Raw genomic sequence first — 27,801 nt, 5'->3', positions numbered from 1 at the left:
AGGGGCTCCGCTTACATGGTTCTCGCAGTAAAATTTAGGTTTTAAATGTTTATATCTCGGTTATTTTTTGTCGTAAAAAAATATTAAAAAAAGAACAAACTTAAATAAAGTTAAAACTAAAATTTTGTTCTCTACCATTTTTTAAGTATATCGAGTATTTTTGGAGTTATTATCAAAAGAAAATGAAATTCACGAAAATTTGAAAAGGTCTAATTTTTTTTAATCGTATTTTTTCTCAAAATAATACATTCTAAACCGGTCAAAATTGTTGAAGTTATTACTCATGTTAAAATAAATAAAGTTTTTAATGGGTTACTATAAATTTTAATTTTTGTGGAAATGACGTATGTTTCATTTTTCATTCTTCCCTAAAAAATCTGAAAGGGTCCTCTTATTTCCATCATAACTTGCTTAATTTTGATGATATCGACTTCTTGTATAGCTTTTTGATAGTGACCTTTAAGTACTTTATTAAAATGTTTAGTGTCTATATTTAACAAAGTGCATCGTTTTCCTGTTATTTAAGCTTGAATACTAAGATTTGAGTACTCGCGGAAAAAAAATATACATTCAATTGCATATAACTCATTTTGTATATGTAATAAAGGATTTTTCGAATAAGGAGCTCATTTATTTTTATATAGACTTCGATTTTGGTAATAACAACTTTTTTGAAGAAACTTATGGTTTTTGAGTTATTTATGAAAAACTGCTTTAAAACATGGATTTTTTCAGGAAAAATCAAAACTTTTGATCTTTAATAATTCAAAAACTATTGATTTATTGGAATAACTTTATATAAAGAATTTTGATTATAATTTTGTCCCTCTATCGATTAGTGGTATTATTTTTAATAAAATAATTTCCACCCCCGAAAAGGGGTGGCATCCCCCCCAGGGTAAAAGCGCAAGTTGGCACCATGTCACCTTTGTTTCTTGAGGTATCCTCTACATACTTACCACTTTTCATGAAAATCGATGGAGGTTCAACGAAATCGGAGGTGAAAACCTTCATTGACTCCACTATAAGTATGTTGTAAGAATTTTCTAAGCGAATTACGAAGGTTCTAAGTGCAACCAAAGTGGTTGAAAAACATTGAATAAAACAGGCTTATTTGGCCCCCTTATTTTGTATTTATTGCTATTTTGCAGAAAAGGTAATAATTTAAGACATTTTAAACCAATCGTATGTCATACAAAATTTAATTATCTTTATTTTATTTCTGTACGACTTTGTTCCAAAATTAATCGTTTTAAAGTTATAAGCAATGAAAGTTGAACAAAATTGGTGTTTTTCGAAATTTTTAAATATTATAATTTTTTTTTGATAAATAAGTTTTTTAAATAAGTTCCGGGCATATTTGAGAAGGAGCATAAGTCAATTATAATTACTGAAGTTGTCACCTAATTTTGTCTGCAAACATCCGAATGCCACCTCTCACATCCACCTAAAAACAGATCCTTACTGGTCTATTCTAAAAATAAAAAAAATTGCAGCACAATTAAAATTAACATTTTTCAATGAAAAGCCTTAAGAGGAAAGGAACATTTTGACGCCTATCAAAATTTTCAAGTTATTTTAAATGTAATAATTTTTTTCGAATCCTGAGAAAACTAATAAGTATTTTTGAAAAATTTAAACGCAGAATGAAAGATTACTTTATTACCGACGGCCGAAAGTCCCTTAGACTGAATAAAAAGTTTCTTTTGAATGAGATATTTGGAATTAAAAATCACACTACATTTTAACTTAGTTTTTAACCCCTGTAACTTATTAAAATAAAGATTATATAATTTCTCAGGAACTTTCGGCCGTGTCGGTAAGAACGTAATCTTTCATTCTGCGTTTAAATTTTTCAAAAATACTTATTAGTTTTCTGAGGATTCGAAAAAAATGAATCCCCATTTAAACAGCATTGCAGCCGAAAATACGTACTTATCCCCTTAAGAGGAAACAGTAGCGATCAACAGGTAGCGAAAAGGCGTTCCAAGATTTCGGCTGTAATTTTGAATATTTCTTCGAGATATTTGGCACACGTATTCGTAATATAATAAAGAATGGCGGTACAGAGCCCAATTTGAAAAATATATTATTGTGTGGAAATTACTCTGTAATTAAATACAATATTAAAAAACGCTGGACGGAAGGGCCGCCCGAGAACTTTATCGTACCGATCTATTATCGTTATGGTACTAGATACTGGCATTCTATAAAAATAACAAAGTTACTCGTTATTTTGATATTTTAGAAACACTTTCTGTACTTGAAAGTATTTTATGGTTCCACGCATCATTAATTCCTGCATTTGAGAAAATGTTCGATGCCATATTTCGGGGATACACTATAGATGTATAGATTATTGCATCAATAGAATATTATAGTCATACTTTCATTTCAAATTAGTTCATTTTTCTGAGAAATTAATAGTTTACAATATTTGCATTTCATTCTATTTCGATTACGCTAGTCAATGCGCGATATTAAGAACAAGATATTATCTTCAAATTCTATCCTACTGCATGGATTTTAATGAAATTTTGGGAGTAGCCCAATCTCCTAATTCAAAGTCTATTGCAAAAGAAAAACAATGCATTTAAATTATGGTGGATGGGGAGTTAAATGTATATACTTTTCATTTTTCCTTAAAGTACATTAGCCATATATTTTTTTTGCACCATATCTCGCTTAATTTGTATGTAACCGGCATTTAACGGTGCTCGTTTTAAAGGCCTTTTCAAACACTACAAAAGGTGTTGGTAGCATCATACACCTAAAACCTACCGTTCCTCTGTTATTTCAAGTTGAATACACCAATTTGAGCATGCACCAAAAAACAAACTATTTTCACCTACCATATCTCTTTTTGTATTATAAATAGAACATTTACGAAGGAACGAATCTCTTTATTATTTATAATCTAAAAAATGTTTTATATAGTGTTTTTAGTTCGATGCATAGTTTTTAAGGTATTCACAAAAAATCCGTCCGAAAAGGTGTCATTTTTCAATGAAAATGGCCAATTTTCAACTACGCATAACTCAAAAAGTATTGAGTTCTCAAAAAAAATATAGACCAGTTTTTGCTTAGAAATAGGTTCTTTAGCCACTTCCGTGCTTATTTTGCCCAACAAATTTTCCACCCCCTTGAAGAAGTGGGAACCGCCCCAAGATAAAAGCGCCATAGTATATAGGGTAGATTTTGTTTCTTGAGCTATTCCCTACTTACTGTGAAAATATCAAGTACATCAATGTAGTAGGATGGAATTCGGAGCCAAATACCCTCATTGACTGCCCTACAATAATGCTCTCCTATGATCGCGTGAGAGAGGACACACATAAGATTATAGCAAAATTTCTATTTAGCGTAACTTTTTGAGTTTTTGAGCTACAGCAATGAATTTTATGCCATTGGAAAGGTAATTTTGCATTCTTTCAAAATATTTAAAAATATACAGGGCGTATCTAAAAAATTAAGATTTATTATTTATTTCCGGTTCAACCGGAAGCCATATTTTTGGTAAAATTTATTGTGATAATAGATAATAAAGTACCATATATGTCTGCAAAATTTCAAATTTTAGTTTCTATTAAGAAGGAAGTTACGGGCAGTCGAATATTTTTTTATAAAAAATTCATAACTCTTCTTCTATGGGGAGTTAAGAAATCTGACTAATGTCATTCAATTTAACGATAGGATATCAAAAATATTTCAAAAAATAAAAAAATTCCTTGGAGCCATTTTTTAGAAAATCTAGTTAAAATTTATGTCAAATTTTGACCCCTTAAATATAGGCAACCCGTAACTTTTTCTGAAAAACGATAACATCCTTCTTATAGCCCCGTCTTTAGGCTATATAACGACTTTTTCAAATTAAACTTATCTTAAACAAGTTTTTAGATAGGTAGGGAAATGTGTCGGGTGGGCGGTTTGGCCATCTTGGCCGCCATTTTGAATTTGGAAATGTCAAATTCCGTATTTTTATTTACCTATCGATGATCTTACTTTGAGTTGAATTTCATTCATTTCGGTCAAAATTTGCAAAAATGGACCCTAAATAACCCCCCTATTTCGGCCCCCCTTTGAGAGGTTTTTTTAAAAGCTTAGTTTCTCGACAAAATTCCCTTAAACTTACTCATACCAAATTTCATCAAAATCGGTTCGGTAGTTTTTGCTGGGCGGTGGCGACATACGTACGTACGTACATACTTCCGACATGTTTTTTTTATTTGCTTTTTAGACTCAGGGGGACTCAAAACGTCGAAAAAAAGTGAAATCTGAAAAATTTTTTTTTGCACGATCCTATAACTTTATCTATTATACTATACTACGTATATAGTACGATAAAGTAAAAACGAGCCTGTACCGCCATTAAGAAGAACAAAAAAACATACTTTCTTCAAATAAACTTTTTTATCCGATGCCTAGATTTTGTGTCATTTTGGAACTACTACTAAAATTTTTTATTTCATTAGTAGTTCCAAAATGACACAAAATCTAGGCATCGGATAAAAAAGTTTTTTTGAAGAAAGTGTATTTTTTTGTTCTTCTTAATGGCGGTACAGGCTCGTTTTTACTTTATCGTACTACATACGCAGTATGAGTATAATAGATAAAGTTATAGGATCGTGCAAAAAATTTTTTTTCAGATTTCACTTTTTTTCGACGATTTGAGTCCACCTGAGTCTAAAAAGCAAATAAAAAAAACATGTCGGAAGTATGTACGTACGTACGTATGTACGTACGTATGTCGCCACCGCCCAGCAAAAACTACTAGACCGATTTCGATGAAATTCGGTATCAGTAAGTTTAAGAGAATTTTGTCGAGAAACTAAGCTTTTGAAAAAAACCTCTCAAAGGGGGGCCAAAATAGGGGGTTATTTGGGGCCCATTTTTGCAAATTTTGACCGAAACGAATGAAATTTAAGTTAAAGTTAGCTCATCGACAGGTAAATAGAAATACGGAATTTCACATTTCCAAATCCAAAATGGCGGCCAGCATGGCCGACCGCCTACCCGATACATTTCCCTACCAATCTAAAAACTTGTTTAAGATAAATTTAATTTGAAAAAAAATTTGTATAGCCTAAAGATGGGGCTATAACAAGAATATTATCGTTTTTCAGAAAAGTTATGGGTTGCCTATATTTAAGGGGTCAAAATTTGATATAAGTTTGAACTAGATTTTCTCAAAAATGGCTGCAAGGAATTTATTTATTTTTTGATATATTTTCGAAATCCTATCGGTAAATTCAACAACATCAGTCATATTTCTTAACTCCTCATAGGAGGGGAGTTATGAATTTTTTATAAAAAAATATTCGAGTGCCCGTAACTTCCTCTATAATAGAAACTAAAATTTGAAATTTGGTAGACATATATAGTACGTTATTATCTATTAGCACAATAAATTTTATCTACAATATAGCTTCCTGTTGAACCGAAAATGAAAAAAAAATCTTAATATTTTAGATACGCCCTGTATATTTTTACATATTTTGAAATAATGTAAAATTACCTTTCCAATGACATAAAAGTCGTTGCTGTAACTCAAAAACTCGAAAAGTTACAGAAAATTGAAATTTTGCTGGAATCTTGTGTGTGTCCCCTCTCACGCGATTATAGCAGAGCATTATTATAGAGCAGTCGATGAGGGTATTTGACTCCGAATTCCATCCTACTACATCGATGTACTTGATATTTTCACAGTAAGTAGGGAATAGCTCAAGAAACAAAATCTACCCTATATACTATGGCGCTTTTATCTTGGGGCAATTCCCACCCCTTCAAGTGGGTGGAAAATTTGTTGGTCAAAATAAGCATGGAAGTGGCTAGAGAACCTATTTTTAAGCAAAAACTGATCTATACTTTTTTTTTGAGAACTCAATACTTTTTGAGTTATGCGTAGTTGAAAATTGGCCATTTTCATTCAAAAATGACACGTTTTCGAACGGTTTTTTGTGAATACCTTAAAAACTATGCATCAAACTAAAAACACTATATAAATTTTTTTTTAGATTATAAATAAAAAAGAGATTCGTTCCTACGTAAATTTTCTATTTATGATACAAAAAGAGATATGGTAGGTAAAAAGAGTTTGTTTTTTGGTGCATGCTCAAAGTGCTCATGCTTTTGTAGTGTTTGAAAAGGCCTTTAAAACGAGCACCGTTAAATGTCGGTTACATTCATACTAAGCGAAATATGGTGCAAAAAAGATACGACTAATGTACTTTAAGGAAAAATGATAAGTACATACATTTAACCCCTCATTAACCAGAATTTAAATGCATTGTTTTTCTTTTGCAATACCTCTTAATATAGTGTTATTTCTACTTTCAAAAAGTTGGACGGGTGAAAAAAATAAGATCAAATTATAGGGCGCATTTTTAAATTTTCTTAAAATTCTTTCTTTTGCTCCATGCAATTCGAAAATAAAAATGTTCTATCCCCGAGAAGTGGTGGGAACCGCCCCCATGATAAAAGCGCCATAGTATATAGTATAATATAGGATAGACTTTGAATTAGGAGATTTGGCTTTGGGCTACTCCCAAAATTTCATTACAATCCATGCAGTAAAATGCAAATATTGTAAACTATTAATTTCTCAGAAAAATTAACTAATTTGAAATGAAAGTATGACTAATATTCTATTGATTTATGCAATAATCTATAGTGTGTCCCCGAACATTTTCTCAAATGCAGGAATTAATGATGCGTAGACCCATAAAATATTTTCAAGTATACAAGGTGTTTCTAAAATATCAAAATAACGAGTAACTTTGTTATTTTTATAGAATGCCAGTATCTAGTACGATAACGATAATAGATCGGTACGATAAAGTTCTCGGGTGGCCCTTCCGTCCAGCGTTTTTTAATATTGTATTTAATTACAGAGTAATTTCCACATATTAATATATTTTTCAAATTGGGCTCTGTACCGCCATTCTTTATTATATTACGAATACGTGTGCCAAATATCTCGAAAAAATATTTAAATTTACAGCCGCAATCTTGGAACGCGTTTTGGCTACCTGTTGATCGCTACTGTATCACCTTAAGTTTCAACACGACAAACACCATATTATTCTTAACTATTTTGTGACAATCACAATCTAAAATAATCACACATTGCATATATAGGAACATAAGGCTATTTAAATATCTTTGATTTTCCTCTAATTACGATTTAAGTTTACTGGTGAGTTTTTCCACCACTGGGAAGAGTCGTGTATCTGATGCAGGTTTACCGGAGGTCTGTAAACCTTGCAGTTTTTGTATTATACATTATTATAGAGTCAGTTGTAGTTCTCTTAAGTGGTTCTGGAATTTCAGATACATATTTTAGATACAATTGAACCGAAGACGAACCTTTTGTCATGATATAAACAATAAATTGTTTAAGCTACGAGCTCTAGCTTGGTATAAGAAAAAACCATAACAATATTGGTTTAAAAAAATTACATCTGATTAATAATTTATTTTTAGGTAATAATATCCACACTTTGCATCGTTGCATCAGATGTCTTAGGAGGAGCAATTACAGAATATCCCGATGAGGGATACACAGGAAAAGACGACTATTATGTAAGTAAACGTATTTTGAACATGTTTTATTATTGTATATTATATACAGGTTGTAACAAAAATACAGGTCATAAATTAAATCACATATTCTGGAACTAAAAATAGTTCGATTGAACCTAACTTACCTTAGTACAAATATGCACACAAAAAAAGTTACAGCCCTTTGAAGTTACAAAATGAAAATTGATTTTTTCCGATATATCGAAATCTATTAGAGATTTTTTAATGAAAATAGACATGTGTCATTCTTATGACATGAACATCCTAAAAAGAAATTATATTGAAATTTGTGCAGCCCATAAAAATTGTATGGGGGTTTTGTTTCCTTAAACCCCCCAAACTTTTATGTGCGTCCCAATTAAATTATTTTTGTAGTACCATTAGTTAAACACAATGTTTTTAAAACTTTTTTGCCTCTTAGTACTTTTTCGATAAACCAGTTTTAATCGAGATCTGGTTTAATATGTTCACATAAAATTTTTTTGGGGGTTTTGTGCCTTTAAACCCTCCAAATGTTTGTGTACGTTCCAATTAAATTATTATGGCTGTACCATTAGTTAGACACAGTGTTTTTAATACTTTTTTGCCTCTTAGTATTTTTCAGATTAGCACCTTTAATCGAGATGTGGCTTCTTTTTTAATATGGTTCAAAGTATACTTCAAACTGTAATTTATAAATAAATTTTCATATTATTACCAAGTCTCTAAAATCGTACTTATACCCCAGGCTGTGGGTGAAAAAACGTGATATAATTCAGGAATTTTTGAAACCTATCAGGTGTTCTAAAGGACGATGCCAGAAATAACTTCTACTAAAATGTAACAAAAATATTGTGCGCTTTTTTTTATATTGCGATTTTCATTTGTTAAATTTGCAATTTTTAAAGATTTTTAATTTTGCAGCTTAGAATATTGATTTTAGAGAAAAACTTTTTTATAGAAAGTTGTAAAGTTGTAAGTTTAATTTCGTTTATTGGTTATTGCAAAACAGCCTGCGAAAGGTCCAAAATGGCCGTTTTCTTACAGTTGCATTATTTATTGTACAAATCATTTTTTTATATTTTTTGAAGCTATAAAATGAAGATCACATATAAACATATTCACATATAAAAAAAAATTTTAAAGCCAGATTAACAAATTTGTTGCTTAGATATTATAAATTGTTTATCCCAAGAGGTCAAATGTCGAAGGCTATAACTTTTTGAAAAAAAATCGTAGAGAGTTGTTGAAACATCCAGTCTCCTTCTAAAGAGTTATGTTTTTATATTCTGATGTAAATAAATGCGTAAAACATTTTTAAACCTCTAATTTTTGGGTTTGAATATAAGGGGGCAAATTTCGTTATAAACATTTATAGCTGAAGCGGCCCTGTACATCCTATGAGTTTTTAGCTTACAGATTATTGTTGCTGAAGACCAAACGAAGATTTATAAAAAAATAAAAAAATTCTAGGACCAACTGAAGCCGAGATAATTTTTGGGTTTGAAAATAAGGGGGCAAATTTCGTTATAAACATTTAGAGCTGAAGCGGCCCTGTACATCCTATGAGTTTCTAACTTACAAATTAAAGTTGCTGAAGACGAAATGAAGATTAATAAAAAAATAAAAGTTTTGTACAACCAACTGAAGCCGAGATAATTGTTTTTTTTTTCTTAAATTGTAGTGCCTTTATTTATAACAAATAAGAAATTATTTTTCAGTCATTGACTAAAGAAAGACATATTATCTTAAAATAAAAATTATTATAAAATATAGTTACATTTAATTATTAAAAATTATTTTTAAAATCGGTGCTTTTGCGAGCGGCCGAATTTTGCAAATCGCCCGGCTCGCTTCAAATCCGCGCGCTTGGAAAATTTTTACGTAAACGTAACTTGTATTAAATTTTGACAGAAAACAATTTAATAATATTAGCATTATAATATACAGTCTGTTTACCACTGTATTTGATTTTCTTGATAAACTTTTAAACGGATATTCACTACAAGAAGAAAAAGTTTTATATTGTATAATAAGAACTAATATTATTATTATTATTATATTTATATAACAATTAAAAAATTAAAAATATAATTATATATTTCATAGATTATTATATGTATCATTTTTGTAATATTCTTTCTTCAGAAATGAGATTTCACATATAAAAGTTTATCAAGATAAACAAATACAGTGATAAACAGAGTGTATATTATAATGGTAATATTATTACATTGTTTTCTGTCAAAGTTTAATACAAGTTACGTAAAAATTTTCCTAGCGCGCGGAATTGAAGCAAGCCAGGGCGATTTGCAAAATTCGGCCGCTCGCAAAAGCAGCGATTTTAAAAATAATTTTTAGTAATTAAATGTAATTATATTTTATAATAATTTTTATTTTAAGATAATATAAGTCATTCTTTAGTCAATGACTGTAAAATAATTTCTTAATTATTATCAATAAAGGCACTACGATTTAAGAAAAAAAAAAAACAATTATCTCGGCTTCAGTTGGTTGTAGAAAATTTTTATTTTTTTATAAATCTTCGTTTCGTCTTCAGCAACTTTAATCTGTAAGTTAGAAACTCATAGGATGTAGAGGGTCGCTTCAGCTCTCAATGTTTATAACGAGATTTGCCCCCTTATTTTCAAACCCAAAAATTATCTCGGCTTCAGTTGGTGTAGAAATTTTTTATTGTTTTATAAATCTTCGTTTCGTCTTCAGCAACAATAATCTGTAAGTTAAAAACTCATAGGATGTACAGGGCCGCTTCAGCTCTAAATGTTTACACGAAATTTGCCCCCTTATTTTCAAACCCAAAAATTATAGGTTTAAAAATGTTTTACGCATTTATTTACACCAAAATATGAAAATATAGCTCTTTAGAAGGAGATTGGATGTTTCACCAACTCTCTACGATTTTTTTTTTCAAAAAGTTATAGCCTTCGACATTTGACCTAATGGGATAAACAATTTATAATATCTAAGCAAAAAATTCGTTAATCTGGCTTTACAACTTTTTTTATGTTTGGAATTGAAAGATCTTCATTTTAAAGCTTTAAAAAATATAAAAAAAACATGATTTGTACAATAAATAATGCAATTATTGTAAAAAACGGCCATTTTGGACCTTTCGCAGGCTGTTTTGCAATAACCAATAAACGAAATTAAACTTACCATAGCTCAGATTGTAGGTTTTTAATTTACTAAAACTTTCTATTAAAAAGTTTTTCTCTAAAATCAATATCCTAAGCTGCAAAATTAAAAATCTTTAGAAATTGCAAATTTAACAAATGAAAATCGCAATATAAAAAAAGCGCACAATATTTTTGGTTACATTTTAGTAGAAGCTATTCCTGGCATCGTCCTTTACAACACCTCATAGGTTTCAAAAATTCCTGAATTATATCCTGAAATCGACCTATTTTTCACCCACAGCCTGGGGTATTAACAGTATACAAATATGTGGTGGATTTGACAAAATTTTCAAAATATCTCAAAAAAAACTAACTTTTCGAAAAAGTACTAAGAGGCAAAAAAGTTTTAAAAACATTGTGTTTAACTAATTGTGCCACAACGATAATTTAATTGGAACGCACACAAAAGTGTGGTGGGGCTTAATGGAACAAAACCCCCATAAAATTTTTATGGGGTACACAAATTTCACTATCATTTTTTTTTTCAGATGTTCCTTTCATAAGAATGTCACATGTCGGTATTAAATAAGAAACCTCAAACAGTGTTCGATCTATTGAAAAAAGTCGATTTTTATTTTGTAACTTCAAAGTGCTGTAACTTTTTTTAGGTGCACATTTGTACTAAGGTAAGTTAGGTTCAATCGAACTATTTTTGGTCCCAGAATATGTGATTTAATTTATGACCTGTATTTTTGTTACACCCTGTATATATACAGAAAGAAAGATTTATTTTTATGTATAGATCACAATTATTATCTGGCTATCGGAGTTTATTTTTGCATTTAGTTTGTCCTTATTCCGTTGTCGTTCTCCGACAATTTTAACTTTACTACACCAGATCATAAGTTCACATAAATGATTTTATCGTACATAAGTTTAGAAACAGACGAAATCAAACGATCTTGTATAAGTATCCAAAATATCAAAAAAATTGCTGTGTAATTCCTGCAATAAACTCCGTAGAATCTATGGCAATCAAAAACAGGTCCACATAAAATAGAATAGAGCGGAATACTATGCAGGTATTGATATTAAACCAAATAAATAAAATGGTGTTAACCAAGAAATGTAGAGATTATATTGACTTAAGGAAATCATATGATAGATTTTCCGTAACTAAACTCTGAAAAACTCAAAAAACGTCAATCATGAATAACGAATTAATAAGTCATAAAATAAGTTTACAATAAAAACAACAAAAAAACCAAAAGGAACAAAAATATAAAAACAATATTTGACATAATAAAAGGGCTAAAACAGTGATGTTGAGTATCAACAACCTTGTTCAATACATTATACTTAAAATAAGTAGTAGTCTCTTTGTTTTTCTTGGATCTAAAACTCTTAGTGAGTATTGGCCCCGTTTACTATTTTCCTTTACTGTTACTGATCTAGCGCAATAATATCCCATTGATGGACCCCATCTTACGTATATCACTCGTTACTGCACCCTTCCATCTTTTTCTTGAGCAATCAACTGATCTTTTTCGATTGGGCTTTCATTCTATTTTGATTGGGCTCTTTCATCAGATGAATTATTTTAAGTAACCTGTGAGATCGTTGCTACGTAACAAAACAAGTTTGTCTTACTTTAACCGTTAATAGTAATCATAATTCCAATGTAACTATTAATATTTATAATTCCAAATAGTTTTCTTTTTGTTATTGTTGTTGTTGTTTCTTAATTAAATAAATGTTGAGTGGATTCTATTCTCTCTAAACCATCTTTTAATCAAAAATGACATTGACATTTGCAGGTAGAAAAGTGACAGATGCTAGCCGGGAAAGTACTTTCCCGGCTAGCTGGGAAAGTAAAGTAAGTAATAAGTCGCTTCCTGATTACTTCAAAGGTTAGAAATCCATAAATTACTAACCGATTGTAAGTAAAATATTTTTCCACCTAGCTCTACCGAAAGTATACTTTTCCGGACCTGATTGTAGGGAGCAAAGTTGTACTTTTCCTCCCTAGGGACGAAAATATTTTTCCTCCCTAGGGAGGAAAAGTAAAAGTGACGTCATATTATTTCATTCATGAAATGTAACTTATTGACGCCCTGTACAATATCTATTTTCTATTACGTAAGTTTCTATACATTTTAACGTTTATTTATAAAACACTCTGTATTTTGCAGAAAGGTAAAAAACAGTAAATTGTTATTTTGATTTAACAATGTTTACATTATTAATTTGACTTATATTTGACAGTTGACAGTTATATTGTACGTACTTGTTAGTTTTAGTTCTAATAAATTTTGTTGGTTAGTTACATAAATAAATTAAGTAAAAATGAAAACATGACTTGTTATTTGAGGAAGGTGGAAAAACCATATGTATAACATGGGAGTAAAGTGCCTTTTCCTCCCTTAAATGATTACTGCCCTCCGCTACGCGTCGGGCAGTAAACTTCATTCTCGGGAGGAAAAGTAGCCCTTTCCTCCCTTGTTATACAAATAGCTATTCCTCCTTATGGAGGAAAAGTAAAAGTGACGTCATGGTATTTCATTCATGAAATATAACTTATTGACGCCCTGTACAATATCTATTTTCTATTACGTAAGCATCTGTACATTTTAACGTTGATTTATAAAACACCCTGTATTTTGCAGAATGGTAAAAAACAGTAAATTGTTGTTTTGATTTATTAATGTTGACATTTAATAATTTGACTTATATTAGACAGTTGACAGTTATATTGTACCTACTTTTAGTTTTAGTTTTAATAAATTTTGTTGGTTAGTTACATAAATAAATTAAGTAAAAATGAAAAATGACTTGTTATTAATTTGAGGAAGGTGGAAAAACCATATGTATAACATGGGAGTAAAGTGCTACTTTTCCTCCCTTGAATGATTACTGCCCTCCGCTACGCGTCGGGCAGTAAGTAAACTTCATTCTCGGGAGGAAAAGTAGCACTTTCCTCCCTTGTTATACAAATAGCTATTTCACCACCCTTATGAAGAGGAATAACGATGGCCGTCTTTAGACACTCTGGAAATTAATTATTTGCGTCATTTTTCTTCCGAGCCGGCGAAATATAATTCGAAAAGGCATCCCATGTTGTAGAGTTGATAAACTATCAATGCGAAATGGTTTATGAATTTTTAGATTTTTTACCAGTGGCAAATTCAGAAATTTTTTTGGGGGGTTTTCTCTGATGCAAGGTCACTTAGTCTTACCACCTCTAGGATAAGTGGGTTTTCTATTATTTTTTGGATGAGCCTAATTTTTTTTTTGTTTGGAGGCTCTCGGGTTTTCTTTCTTTTTGTGGGATCTTTGAATTGATATTTATTTTCGTTTGGGGAGGGTCATGACCCCGTGACCTCCCTCTGGATGCGCCACTGTTTTTTGCTCACACTGACAATGCCACAATTTATTATAACGTAATGTACTATTGCTTCACGTAATAGTACTTATCTACTTATCATTTGTTGTGTATTGTATCGCACAATAAATAATTTTTTTGTAGAATATTTTAAACACATTTTTTATATGTTATTGAAGATTCTTTCATATTTTTTATATTTTTAGGCGCATCCAAAATACGCTTTTAAATACGGTGTCCATGATCCATCTACCGGCGACGTGAAGAGTCAAAAAGAAGTACGAGATGGTGACGTTGTGAAAGGACAGTACTCACTAGTAGAACCCGATGGTTCGATTCGTACCGTCGACTATGTAGCGGATCCTGTAAATGGATTTAACGCAGTTGTATCGAAAACTGGGCCATCTGTACATATTGCACAAGAACCTGTTGCCATTAAGAAAGTAGTACCGACTTATGTAAACCAAGTAGTACCAGTCGTCAGGCCGATATACCAGAAAATAGTAGCGCAACCTGTATATAAATATACGTCGACGTTAGGTAAGTTTCAGCTTAGTTGTCTAGATGTCGCTGAGAGTCTTAGGCATAAAAAAATAGACAAATCTTTAGTTACATAATAGTGTGACCAACTCCATTTCAGTCGAATTCGGGACAAAGCTGAAGAAAATACCTGAAATCCGGGACTTTTCCAATGAAAATCGGGCCATTTTTTTAAAATGAAGAACTTGTGCATACATGAATTGTTATTGTTTTTGAATCGTGTTTTCAGAATACGATAGGTAATTAAAATACAGAAACGAAAAAAAGTCTACAGTTTGAGTTTTCGTAGAATTGTTATAGTACTACGATATAAAATGCATGAGTTTTGGATGTGGTACTTATTGGTATTAGATTTAGTAGTGTATTTCCTACACTCCAGAAATTGTCGACTTTTTTCATCTCACCAATTCAATGTAAAGTGAATTCTTAGAATAATAACGTACTCAAAATTTCAAAATAGAATTTTACCGAAACGTTAAAAATTAGGATGGCCCTGAAGCCTTGTCCGGGACGCCGGAACACGACTTCGTAATTCGGGCCATGTCCCGGATTTTTCGGACTAGTTGGTCACACTGTACATAAATCATGTAAACAGTGGATTTAAAAAGTCATTCGTAATTCTTGAAGGGGTTGCATAGAGTTCATTTTGAATGAAGTTCATTTTAAAGAATTAATTAGTAAGTATATTACATTTATTTTAAAATGACGAAAGGTAAATGGATAAATTTGGCTACTTCTATATTTCTTAATGTTCGTCAGCTGCGGGTCCTATATCAATAAATGAAAATGTCAATAATTAATTTAAATTCAGAAAAATCTTATTTTAGAATTTTTGTTTCCTTAAAATAGATCAAGCAATAAATTTTTCTTGGTTTAGTGTCGAAAAGAACGCTCGCTTACGATGTAGGCAGCGTAAACTAAAATTTTAATACATAATTTTAAAATTTCAAATCAGCATTACCGAAATTTTTATTAAATATTATATAAGCGCGCTAATAAGCGGCAAAATAATGCAAAAGATGGAAAACATAATACATTGCGAAACAAAAAGAGATGAAACTAGTGGAGTGGAGGTGGAAATTATCGTTATAAACGTATAAACTAACATTACATTACATAGTTTTCCACCTTTAGACGTCTGTGACAGGAGTATTTTTATAAAATTCTACTGTCACAGACAGTTGTCATACTCCACTGATACGTCTAAAGGTGGGAAACTATGTAATGTAATGTTAATTTATACGTTTATAACGATAATTTCCACCTCCAATAGTTTCATCTCTTTTGTTTGGCAATGTATGTATTATGTTTTCTATCTTTTGCGTTATTTTGCCGGTTATTAGCTCGTTTATCACTGTATACATAAAATAAAAATCATTAGGTATTAATATATTGCTAATTTAAATTTGTGTTATATTTAGGAAATATTTTATGCTCTAATAAGTAACCTTTAACCAAAAAACATTAGATTTTTCAATTTTTTTAAATTCTTTATAATTATTGAAATAAACAATAATGGTTATTTATGAATAAGTGTTAAAAGTACACGTTTAAGGCACGCATGTGAAAGTTTGCAGAATGGGCGAAGCGAGTTCTGCAATTCACATGACTGCCTTAAAAATGTACATCTTAATACGCATATCATACAATATTTTTTCTACAAACGTAATTACACGACAATATCTACAAAAACTTTTACTTGAACTTGACTGACATTCCATTTTTATATTTTTTTGACATTACATCAAAATTGCCTATACGGTCAATACGAACTGCAGTGCCATAAAAATTTTAAAGTACTAGTGCCTTAAAGTAGTATTTTTAACGCTAGTATGGAGTGCTAAAAATTGCATTTTTAACACTATGCAGAAAAAACTATTTAAAACACATTTCCAGTTTTTATTTAGTTAGTATATACTATTTATTATGTGCAAAAGGTGGACTCTATCGGTCGAGTAGTTTTTAAACAATAATTATTTTGTGTAAACTATTTGAAAAAAAAAAAATAGATCACTTTCAAATGGGTGTATGTCTATAGGTCTTTGTTAATCTTTAAAAGGGCTTTTTGGCCTTATTCTCTTCGTAAGTTCTGATTTTTTTATGTTTTTAAAAAAGTATATTCATTATTAATTGTTTATTTATTAATAATAATTTATGCAGAACGAAATATTTCGTCTTATAAGCAATTAAATTATCTGCGCCGTTTTAACCTTTACAAAAACACATACACAATCTGAAAGGCAATAAAAACATTTAATAAAATAAAGAAGTTTGTACTGCTCATAGAACACGAAATAATGTTTTTTTTTTATTTACAGAGCAATTTTTTTAGGCGGTTATAAAAAAATCCATTTCTCACTTTGAAATCTATTTTTTTTTTTTGATAATTTGGGTTAAGACAAAATTTATTGTAGTATTTATTTCGCAAAAATGTTTATTGTAGGTGTAAAATGTAAACAAACAATAAACAACGCCGAAAAAGTCTAATTTTAGCGTTTTTTGAGTAGATAATAAATTAATTGACAGATGCTGTATAAAACCAAAAGGAAATAATTACTATATTACAACTATAATATTAAAAATGCTTTTTTTTGTTAAAAATACTACTGAGTTTTCATATCATATTTTTTATTTTTTTTAATTGGCGCCCAACCCATTGAAAACCTTGAAATTGTTCTCATCTCATTTTTAATTCTTTGTTTGCATTTTGCGCTTAAAGTGAGCATTTTAAAAAATCATAAGAATAACTTTTGTCTTAAAATATCCGAAGTTGTTAAAAAAATTTATTTCGAAGCAGAAAATGGATTTTTCATAATTTGTTAAAAATTTTTTCAGTTTCTTTTGTTTACTAACTTTAACAATGTTTCGCAGCGTCAGTTATGTATATATTAAACTTATTTAAAAACTTTATTGATAATATGCTTAAATTTCACCTCTTATAATGTTTATAATGAATTGCGCTGTGATAAAAAAAATATCTCCGATTTTATGGGTCGTACAAACATTTCAGATGACGTATTTTGTATTTTTTTTGTGTAAAGTTTAAAATGGCGCTGATAATTTAATTGTTTTTAAAGTGAAAATGGTACCTCATTCTACAACAATAATTATTTGAAAGTAAATAATTCAATAATATGAATAAGTAAAGCTGTTTAAAAGCGTCAACGCACCTAGACAACCATTTGAAAATTTCCTTGTTTTCTTAAATGGGATAAACAAAGAAACTTGTTTAAAATCTACTCGACCTATGGGTCCATCTTTTGCACATAATAGATATAGCAAGTACATAAAAACTTACATTGTAAAATATGTTTTAAATATCTTCAGTTTATTTTAATAATTATAAACAATCCAAAAATATGCTCAATTTCAGATTTAATTTGCAATGACTCTTTTTTTAATAATAATAATATAATAATAATAGAGTATATTTGTAGCAATTAGTACATAATAATAAACCCAAGTTCTCACTGAAGTTGTTAGTCACATGGACTACAACTTGTGCGTGAGGGTTAAATTTTGATTATAAAACAACATTAATTTATCTTAAAGTTTAAAAAAAGGTAATAAATAGTCTGTTTTGCTCATCTGTCTTCAAATTTGGGCTCCTCTTCTCACTAATTCAGTTAACGTTAAATTTTGTTTATCGGACCTACGAAAATCTCTAATAAAATTCAACAAATGATTGCGAATAACTTCAGATGGGATTCTTCTGGCGGGACTTCGTTTTATATGAGAATTATCATGACTTTTAAGGTGTTTTATTCATTTTTACAGTAATTTTCTCAATTTAAACATTTAAAAGTGACATTTGATATAAATCATTTTTGACATTTTTTTTTTGTCTATAATCATTTTATAATTTAGGAAATCTCATTTTAAATGTCGAGTATTTTTAAGAAAGTCGTGTGTTAAAAATTTTTATCTACAATGCGTAGTTTTTCATAATATTGACATTAATAAGAATTTTTTTTTTGTGTCTATAATCATTTTATAATTTAGGAAATCTCATTTTAAATGTCGAGTATTTTTAAGAAAGTCGTGTGTTGAAAATTTTTATCTACAATGCGTAGTTTTTCATAATATTGACATTAATAAGAAAAGTCGCTGTATTTGTCTAAATGTTAATAAAAAAATCATGGCGCAGTAAAAATTTCGATACTTACGAGAGGGTACTCATTTTCCGTTGACTTTCCCCAGATACTGAGTTAAAAAATAGCGGTTAGTAATTTTTTGATTTTTAAATGATTTGTTGTTTCCTGAGGTATTATTATAATACCTGGGAAGTTTCTGCTTCCATCTTGCAAAAATGTAGAACCTTACCAGACACTCAAATTTATCTCTTTGTCCTTTGTTAAGTGTGTAGTTATATGTTAATTTAAGTTGCCACCAAACTATTTATTTCATATTAAATGACATTCGAGGATAATATCTTCTTTTTATTGACGAAATGCCCCTAAAGATGCTCTAGATAGCGAAAGATACTTGGGAAAGATTAAATAAATTCAGTGCTCGATATCTGCCTTTAACTTTGTAAAATTCATATATTCGAGCATTGAACCATTTCCTGTATCATTATAGTGTTTTAACAGCATATAAAAGACAATTATTATATCACTTTTACTTAACATAAAATAGTTAAAACCCACAATTATGCTGACGCTGCTTTGAAAATGTTTAAATTCTGATCATCTGCTTATATGTATAATTTCCGTCTTCGTTCATATTATAATCATTTAAACATGATAATTTTAAATTGCCGTATAGCGTGATAGATAATAAATTTTACTCCTATCTTCAAGACACTGAGTCACAATTATATAATTACTAATTAGAATTCAAATATTTTGATACATCATAATAATTATATAAATATAATTCTCACAATTAATTTTTACTTTTATGCACAAAATAATTTAACATCAACTCAATATCTCACGGTTTAATTTTTAGGAATTATATAAGAAAATCCAATTAAAGATATTATGCTAAATCTAAAAAAAATATAGAGATATTATTACACATCAAACACAAAAAGAAGTGATCTTTGATCCTTCGTTTTATTTCGAAATATGTGTCTCGACTGCTAATGGTCATTGACACATACACAATATACATTTATATTTCTAATACTCTTACATTGGGTAAAATATTCTTCTTCTTCTTCTACTTTTGGAATAATAACTCCAGGTGGCCCATCTGAATAGAAGGGCATAGCCTGTCTTGAAGGTTAACATGAGGATCAAATTTGAAGCCTTTGAGATGTGGTCGTATCGTAGAATGCTCAGAATATCTTGGGTTCAACGCATTTCAAACAGAGAAGTCTTAAACAGAGTAGGTCAAGGCGTAGGTGATTTAACCAATATGATAAAAAAGAGAAAACCTAAATATCTGGGGCATATAATGAGAGATAGAGATACAGGATGCTGCAGTTAATACTCAATGGAAAGATCGATGGAAAAAGAGGAATTGGTCGGAAGAAATATTCATGGCTCCGAAACCTTCGTCAATGGACTGGCTTATCAGCAAATCAATTGTTACATGCCGCACAAGATCGAGAACGATATCGGCAAATTGTTATGGAAGCTACCCACGCCTAAAAATTTGGGCACGGTACTTAAAGAAGAAGAAGCCTGTCTTGGCTATGTCCTTCCACTCAGAACTCTCTTGTGTCCTTCTTCTCCATTGTCTTACACTCATACTTTTCAGGTCGTCTTCCACGTCATCAAACCATCTCGTTCTGAGCATTCCTATTTTTCGTCTTTCTGTCGGCTTCTAATCCCTAATTCCTACCCCCTCTGATAAAAGTGGGAGTCCCCCCACTCTAAATGTGTTGCAAAAGAAACTTGATCCATAATAAACGATCTTCGAGATAAAACCAGAGATATGTCAACAATAGATCAGACCAGGGATATGCCACTCAATGCATCGGGGTGTAACGCCAATATCAAGTACGGTGGTCTAGCTATCTTTGTCTGTCGTGCGAGTGTGAGCGTATCTACCAAGAGGTGGGAGTAATGGAACGACAGTGACACAGAGGCGGCAGCCATCATATGCTAGAGAGAGAAAGTTAAGCGCCGGTAGAGAGAGATAGATAGACCACCGACCCGAACTGCTCCTTCTTCTTCTTCTTATGGTGCCTATCCGTTACGGATGTTGGACACTAACATGGCTATTCTGACTTTGTTGACTGCTACCCTGAAAAGTCCGGTAGTGGTTAAGTTAAACCATTTTCGCAGGTTATGCAGCCAGGATATTCTTCTTCGTCCTGGACCTCTTTTCCCATGCACTTTACCTTGAAGTATGGTCCGAAGTAGGTCATATCGTTGTTCATTGCGCATTACATGGCCCAGGTATTCCAGTTTGCGACGTTTTATGGTTACGACTAGTTCGCGCTCTTTACCCATTCTATGTAGAACTTCTTCGTTGGTAACTCTGTCTATCCAGGAAATCCTCAAAATGCGTCTATAGCACCACATCTCAAATGCTTCGAGTCTCTTCAGTGATGCCTCAGTTAAGGTCCATGACTCCACGTCATATAAAAGAACGGAGAATACGTAGCACTTTAGTAAACGAATTTTTATTTCCAGTTTTATATCGTGACTGTTAAAGATTTTTTTCATTTTGACGAAGGCTGATTTTGCTTTCTCGATCCTTATCTTAATTTCCGTCGATTGGTCCCACTGTTCATTTAAGTTTGCACCCAAATAACAAAAGTTGGTGATTTGTGTTATAGGTTGTTGATTAACTAGTAATTGACCAGGTGGTATCCTATTTTTGCTTATAACCATGTATTTGGTTTTTTTGATGTTAAAATCTGCGAACTGCTCCGCGTTACGCTATTTTTCGGACCTGGCCCAATCTATTGTGTTATTATCTTCTTTCTTCTTTAAGTACCGTGCCCAAATTTAGGCGTGGGCAGCTTCCATAACAATTTGCCGATATCGTTCTCGATCTTGTGTTATTATATCTATGGATAAAACTCACAAAACTCAATCTTTTTCCCTTCCTGTACCGCTAAATCTAAATGAATACTTTGTTAATGTGAGTAAAAATATAACATCAACTATTCTGCCAAAACAAGATCCCATTTCTTTTCTCCCTTATTCAAGAAAGGTGTCGAATTCATTCCTTATAAGACCAGTTGATAAATACGAACTGATCAAAACAATCAATAGTAATTAATGATTCTTTTGAGAAAGGTAAATTACCAGAGTGCCTAAAGACAGCCATAAGTATTCCCCTTTATAAGGGTGGTGAAAAATCTAATACCTGCAAATATAGACCTATTGCATTAATACCGGTGTCCTTTCTATATCATTATTATAGTTATATAGTTATAGTTATACTATTATACATAGGTAAAAATAGTATTTTATCACAAAATCAGTTCGGCTTTTTAAATAATAAATGTACCACTAATGCAATGTTTTCTGTACTAAATGAGGTTTATCAAGCCCTGAACAATAATTTTCGCACTGCCACTGTTTTTCTGTTTTTTAACTGTGCCAAAGCTTTCGATTGTGTAAATCACGATATTTTGATCTTCTTCTTCTTCTTAAAGTCCATCTCCTATCGGAGGTTGGAAATCATCACAGCTATTCTTATTTTACTGGCGGCCGCCCTAAATAGGTCGATGGAACTGCAGCCGAACCATTCCCTCAGATTTCTTAACCAAGATATTATGCGCCTACCGATACTTCTCTTACCCCTAATTTGACCCTGAATGATCAGTCTCAGCAGCGAGTATTTGTCACCTCTCATAACATGGCCACAGTATTCAAGCTTTCTTCTTTTAACAGTAAGTACAACTTCACCTCCTTTTCCGATCCGACGTAAGATACACGTAGCATTCTACGGTAACACCACATCTCAAAAGCTTCAATGTTTTTAATGCTGCCCATCTTCATGGTCCATTACTCAACTCCATATAATAAAGTGGAGAAGATATAACACCGCAGCATACGCACTCTCAGATCAAGATTTATGTCACGACTACAGAGAAATATTTTCATCTTGTTAAATGCTGATCTAGCTATTTCTATTCTTGCTCTTGATATTTTGATAAAAAAAACTAAATTTCTACGGAATTGGAGTTATTTCTTTGAATTGGTTTCAATCTTACTTGGAATACGAAACAACAGGTTAGACCAAATGATACAGACTCTGGTCGGAAAAACACTTTATGTGGGGTACCATAAAGTTCAGTATTGGGTCTTCTACTTTTACTTATCTTTATCAATGACATCACTAGTTTAAAAATGGATGGAATTTTTTTTCTTTTTGCTGGCGATAGCAGTATTACTTGAAGCAACTCAATTATTGCAACTCTTCATGCTACTATAACTACTGATCTACTTACAATAACAACCTGGTCTAATTCTAATTTACTCTCTTTTAATGTAGAAAAACAGTGGTATTATCCTATAAAGGAGCTCATCAACATTTATCTCTTAATAACAGCCAGATCAGTACCGATGAATCTGTAAAATTTTTTGGTATTTTTTTAGATAACAACCTTAAGTCAGTGGTCCCTTCTTATTGATGTGTTAAGAAATAAACTATCCTCAGCTTGCTGTGCACTAAGATCTGTTTCGAAGGAACTCAATTTTGCCTCTTCCCAAATAACATATTTTTTTTTGTTCGAGTCGCATCTTCGATATGGTTTTCCTTTTTGGGGCTCTGGTGCAGCTGTCCAATCCGATGTTATTTTTTTAATTACAAAAAAGAGCAATAAGGTATCTGTCTGGCTTCAGAAGAACAACACATTGCAGAAGCTACTTTAAGGATCACGGGATTTTAACACTTGCTTCTCTATATATTTTTGAAACTGTTTGCTTAATTCGTAGACATCTACAATGTCTTTCCAGCAAGGCGTAATCATGACTATTGCACCAGAAATTCTTCCTTTGATGTCTATTTGCCGATCCCGTCACCGAGTTAGAAAATAATTTTATATTATATTCTGCAAAAAAACTATATAAACTTTATGTCTTAAAGAGTATGCCTTATAAATTAAGATGAATGTATAAAACAAAATCATATAAGAATTATAATTTCCGAAGGTCCAGAATAACAACACTCTTGCTACATGTAACAATAATTATTTTTGCCTAATCATGTGTAAAATATTGTGAAATATTCGATGGTTTAGTAATTTACGTTAGAAGGTATGAAGTGTGAAAAGGTCGCTCTCGATGATTTTAAGTTTTGATCGACGGGTACAATATTTCTCAATAGACCAATATTGGGGTCAGTGAACGAACCATTCCAATTCTGTCTCGAACGACCCAAAAACTTTTAAAACAATTATTGTTATAAGTATGTTTAACTGAAATTTATTTTAAATACTTATTACTTTCGTAAATGCTATGTGTTTAGGATTCATTGACAAATAATCGCGCGATCTTTATTTTATATACTAGGACTGCTCACATTCATTCGGTATTTCATCCCAGAATTGTACATACCGTCGGTGATGTGACAATACTTCCTTCCTATCTTCTGTAACATGAGTTTTGTAAGGAGAGACGAAAAACCTTTTTTAGGGTTACCTTTCTGTTTGCATATATTTTTTGATTTGATATATAAAATATCAAAATTTTATTCTATAAATCAAGTCAAAACAATCTGACGAGCATTATCATAACAAAAACTTTGTTAATTTACGTATTTTAATTCACATGGAAAATTGTATTAGTAGTTTAGAATTAAAAATAATGTTTTAATGTGCAATTATATCATTCTAATTTAAATGTTGTGAACTATAAAAGTACTTTACTCTTGATCAAAATTCATATTTTTTATATACCTTATATAAAATTAATAAAATTTGATATATGATGGCTGCATCATAAATCTTAGACCATGAAGAGCTTTTTATGAAGAATAACTTCTCTTCGTCAAATTAAAAATAAAAGAGTTATAAATGAAAATGTTGTTGGTATTCATAATTTGAGAAAAATCTTCAAATATTTTTTTCCATTAGAAGGATGTTATTGCACATATCAGACCTAATTTTTTATTCCAAATAACATTTCATATAGTCGGTTCGCTAAACTCATACACAACTGGCTAGTGATTTTAGTCAGTAATTTTACCAATTTGGCAAAAAAAATTACTAAATAGTTAAGAATTACTAAATAATTAGTAATCTTACCAATTTTGGCAAAATTGGCAAAAAACAAAAAAATTACCTACTAAAATCACTAGCCAGTTGTGTCTGAGTTTAGCGAACCGACTATACGCTGTGAGCTCGTACGTAGAGGGGATATTTACAAATTCGCGAGTGCCAGTAGTGGCAAGTCTGTAAACGTTTACCGGAAATTTGACATAAATGTCAAAGTGATTAATTTAAAATTAAAATTAAAAACATTAATTATAAAAAATATTAGTTGGTTAAAGCTGTGGTATATATTTTTACCTTAAATATACTTACGTTTTAAATACTGAATTTAAGTTTTTTTAATGTTCCGTAATATGTAATTATAATTTAATCTAAAAATCTTAGCGCCATCTACACGATAATTGTGAAAGTATCCGAAGTAAGAAATTCATATTTTATCAGTAGAACGTCAAAATGATTAGCAAAATCTTAAAAAAATCGATTACAATTTAATTACTTTTTTGCGTTGTAAATGTTAAGCGATAATAATTAAATAATAAATTTAAAAATTACCGGTGAAAGTTGAATTAGTAATCCGCTAGGAGCGGCACCAGCGAAGCTCAGAGCGTATAATAACAATTTTCATTTGATAACAAATGGAACAATATATTTATCATTAGGTACTCCAATTAAAGGGGAGGCCGTATACTCAAGTACTCAGTATATCGCACCTTTAATAAAAAAGCGAAATAACTCAAAATTCATGGTTTTCGAGATTTAATCATAAAGTGAAATAACTAGACGAGATAAATGATTTTCCCGCTCTTTTTTACTAACGCCCTTGCACAAACCGGTACTCGTAAAGTGGTGGAATTCAGTTATACTCCGGCTGTGTTTGGTGGTAGAATATCCGGTATTTTCAAAGAAAGTGATACAATACGAAACAATTCTGTGTTTTACTAACGAGTAGGTAAGTATATTATTTGCTATCGCTTTTTAGAAAAGTGTATTCTTTCAGATTTATTTCACTTTATTAGAAAACTAGTTGAAGATTTGTTAGTTCATTTATGAGTTAGTTCATTTTAGTAGAAATTATTTCTTATTATGTGCCGTATTATTTCAACTTTATGTAGTTTCTAATTAAAATTTTAAAAAATTACTTAAGTACAATAAGTATTATTTCAATATTCTACTATTATTTTATTAGATAGGTAGTTAGAAACCTTCACGTTTTTGACTTGTTTCACTTTATTATAAAATCAACAATAATTATTGTAATAGTAATACTTTTAATATGCAATGGTTTGATGTTTGCATTGATACTTATGTACTTATTTTTTGATAATCCAATTTAATTAGATTCTTGTTGACTATCAGCTTCTTGTCTAACTAACCGGCATAATATTTATACTCTTGTTTTAGAGTGGCGTCTTCTAGTCTAGAGCACAAAAATACATGGATTAGTAGCGAAAAATTCCTCATTGGATAATAATTCCATCAATGAAAAACCCGTTAATAATAAATGTGAAACTACGGAAGAAGTAAGTTTCAATTAGTATTACTTTAATATATGTATAAATACACATTTTTTTTATTATAAACTAAGGCTTTTACTTGTTTCTATCAAACAGTAATAGTATCTTACGTAATAATAGTAAACTTACGTATCTATGTCAAAAAATACAAAAAAAACTATCCCCGCTCGTTGTCTGAAAGAGCCATGTACCGAAAAGTGCAGACTTAAGTGCTCCGATAATATCAATACAGCAAACAGATATGGTATTTTTTGCAAGTTCTGGAAATTGGGCAGTTTGCTAAAGCAAAGAGCATACATAAATTCTTGTATGGATGATATTCAACCTAAGTACAGGTATACAAACGCTGAGAATCCTAGGCGCTGCAACCAGGCTTTCCATTTTGTTATAAATGATGTCAAAATTAGAGTGTGCAAAACATTTTTTAAATCAACTTTAGATATTTCTGACCGCATGATTTTTACAATACAGACTAAGATTGATGTAAATGGTTTTGCACTGGATGATTTAAGAGGAAAACATGGCAAGCACAAAAAAAATGATCCCGAACTGATAACCGACATCAAGGGGCATATTCATTCTATACCAAGGGTTGAATCTCACTGCCTACGCATTTCTACTTCAAGAGAATACATAGAAGGCAGCAAAAGCATTAAAGATTTATACAATGATTTTAAATTAGAACAAGAGCGGAACAATAAAGAAATTGGTACATATGTTACCTATTATAAAATATTTACTACTGAATTTAATATCGGTTTCTTCCAACCAAAAAAAAAAAAGATCAATGCCATCTGTGTAATACCTACAACAATTCCAATGTTAATGAAAATAAAGACCTGGAGCAAAAATATAAATCAAATTTAGAAGAAAAAAAAAACTAGAGTAGGGCTGAGAAATTAAATGACCGAAACAAAGTCAGCCAAAATGTAAGAGTAGCTAGCTGTGCTGCAATGTCATACAGGTCAGTCTTCTTCATTTTACTATAAATCAAAACTGAACTGTTACAATTTAACGGTGTCGGAACGTGACAGAAAGAATCTAAGCAGGCATATAAAAATGTACACTGTTATTTTTGATCTAAATGTGATGCAAAACGAGGCTCCATAGAAATCGGTTCTTGCATATGGGCCTATTTAAAAAATATAAGTGAAGAGGGCGATGGTGAAAAAGAAGTCATATTCTATTATAGAGTCATAAAACAAGAATAAGTATATAACGTCGCTGTATTTATTCGCTGTACACACGTTAAAAATTAAGAGAATTACACATAAATTTTTAATAAGGGGCCACAGTCAGAACGAAGCCGATAGTGTGCACAGTCTTATTGAGAAAGAAGTTAAAAAGAGCTTGAAATCTGGATCTACTTACACTCCAGACCAATATGTAACTTTACAAGGAATGCTAGAAAATCTAACCCACCTTTAATTTTGCACGAGATGAATTACCAATCATTTTATGATTTAAAAGGTTTGCAAGAAGGATTGGGGTATAACTTTAAGAATAATACTGAGGGAGAAAATGTTAACTGAAACGAAATCA

General features: G+C 30.8%; 1 protein-coding gene across 1 annotated transcript in view; it reads left to right on the top strand.

Annotated features, from left to right (window-relative positions):
- Positions 1-27,801, top strand: part of LOC126889904 (cuticle protein 7-like) — a 181,565-nt gene that overhangs the window by 21,696 nt on the left and 132,068 nt on the right. The window contains exons 2-3 of the mRNA XM_050658620.1: positions 7,483-7,581; positions 14,286-14,619. Of these exons, the coding sequence (XP_050514577.1) occupies positions 7,483-7,581; positions 14,286-14,619 (433 nt within the window). The remainder of the gene's footprint in view (positions 1-7,482; positions 7,582-14,285; positions 14,620-27,801) is intronic.

Source organism: Diabrotica virgifera, chromosome 8, assembly GCF_917563875.1.
Source record: "Diabrotica virgifera virgifera chromosome 8, PGI_DIABVI_V3a".
Classification (NCBI taxonomy): Eukaryota; Metazoa; Arthropoda; class Insecta; order Coleoptera; family Chrysomelidae; genus Diabrotica; species Diabrotica virgifera.
The sequence above is the reverse complement of the archived record's forward strand: the minus strand, read 5'-3'. Positions and strand labels throughout refer to the sequence as shown.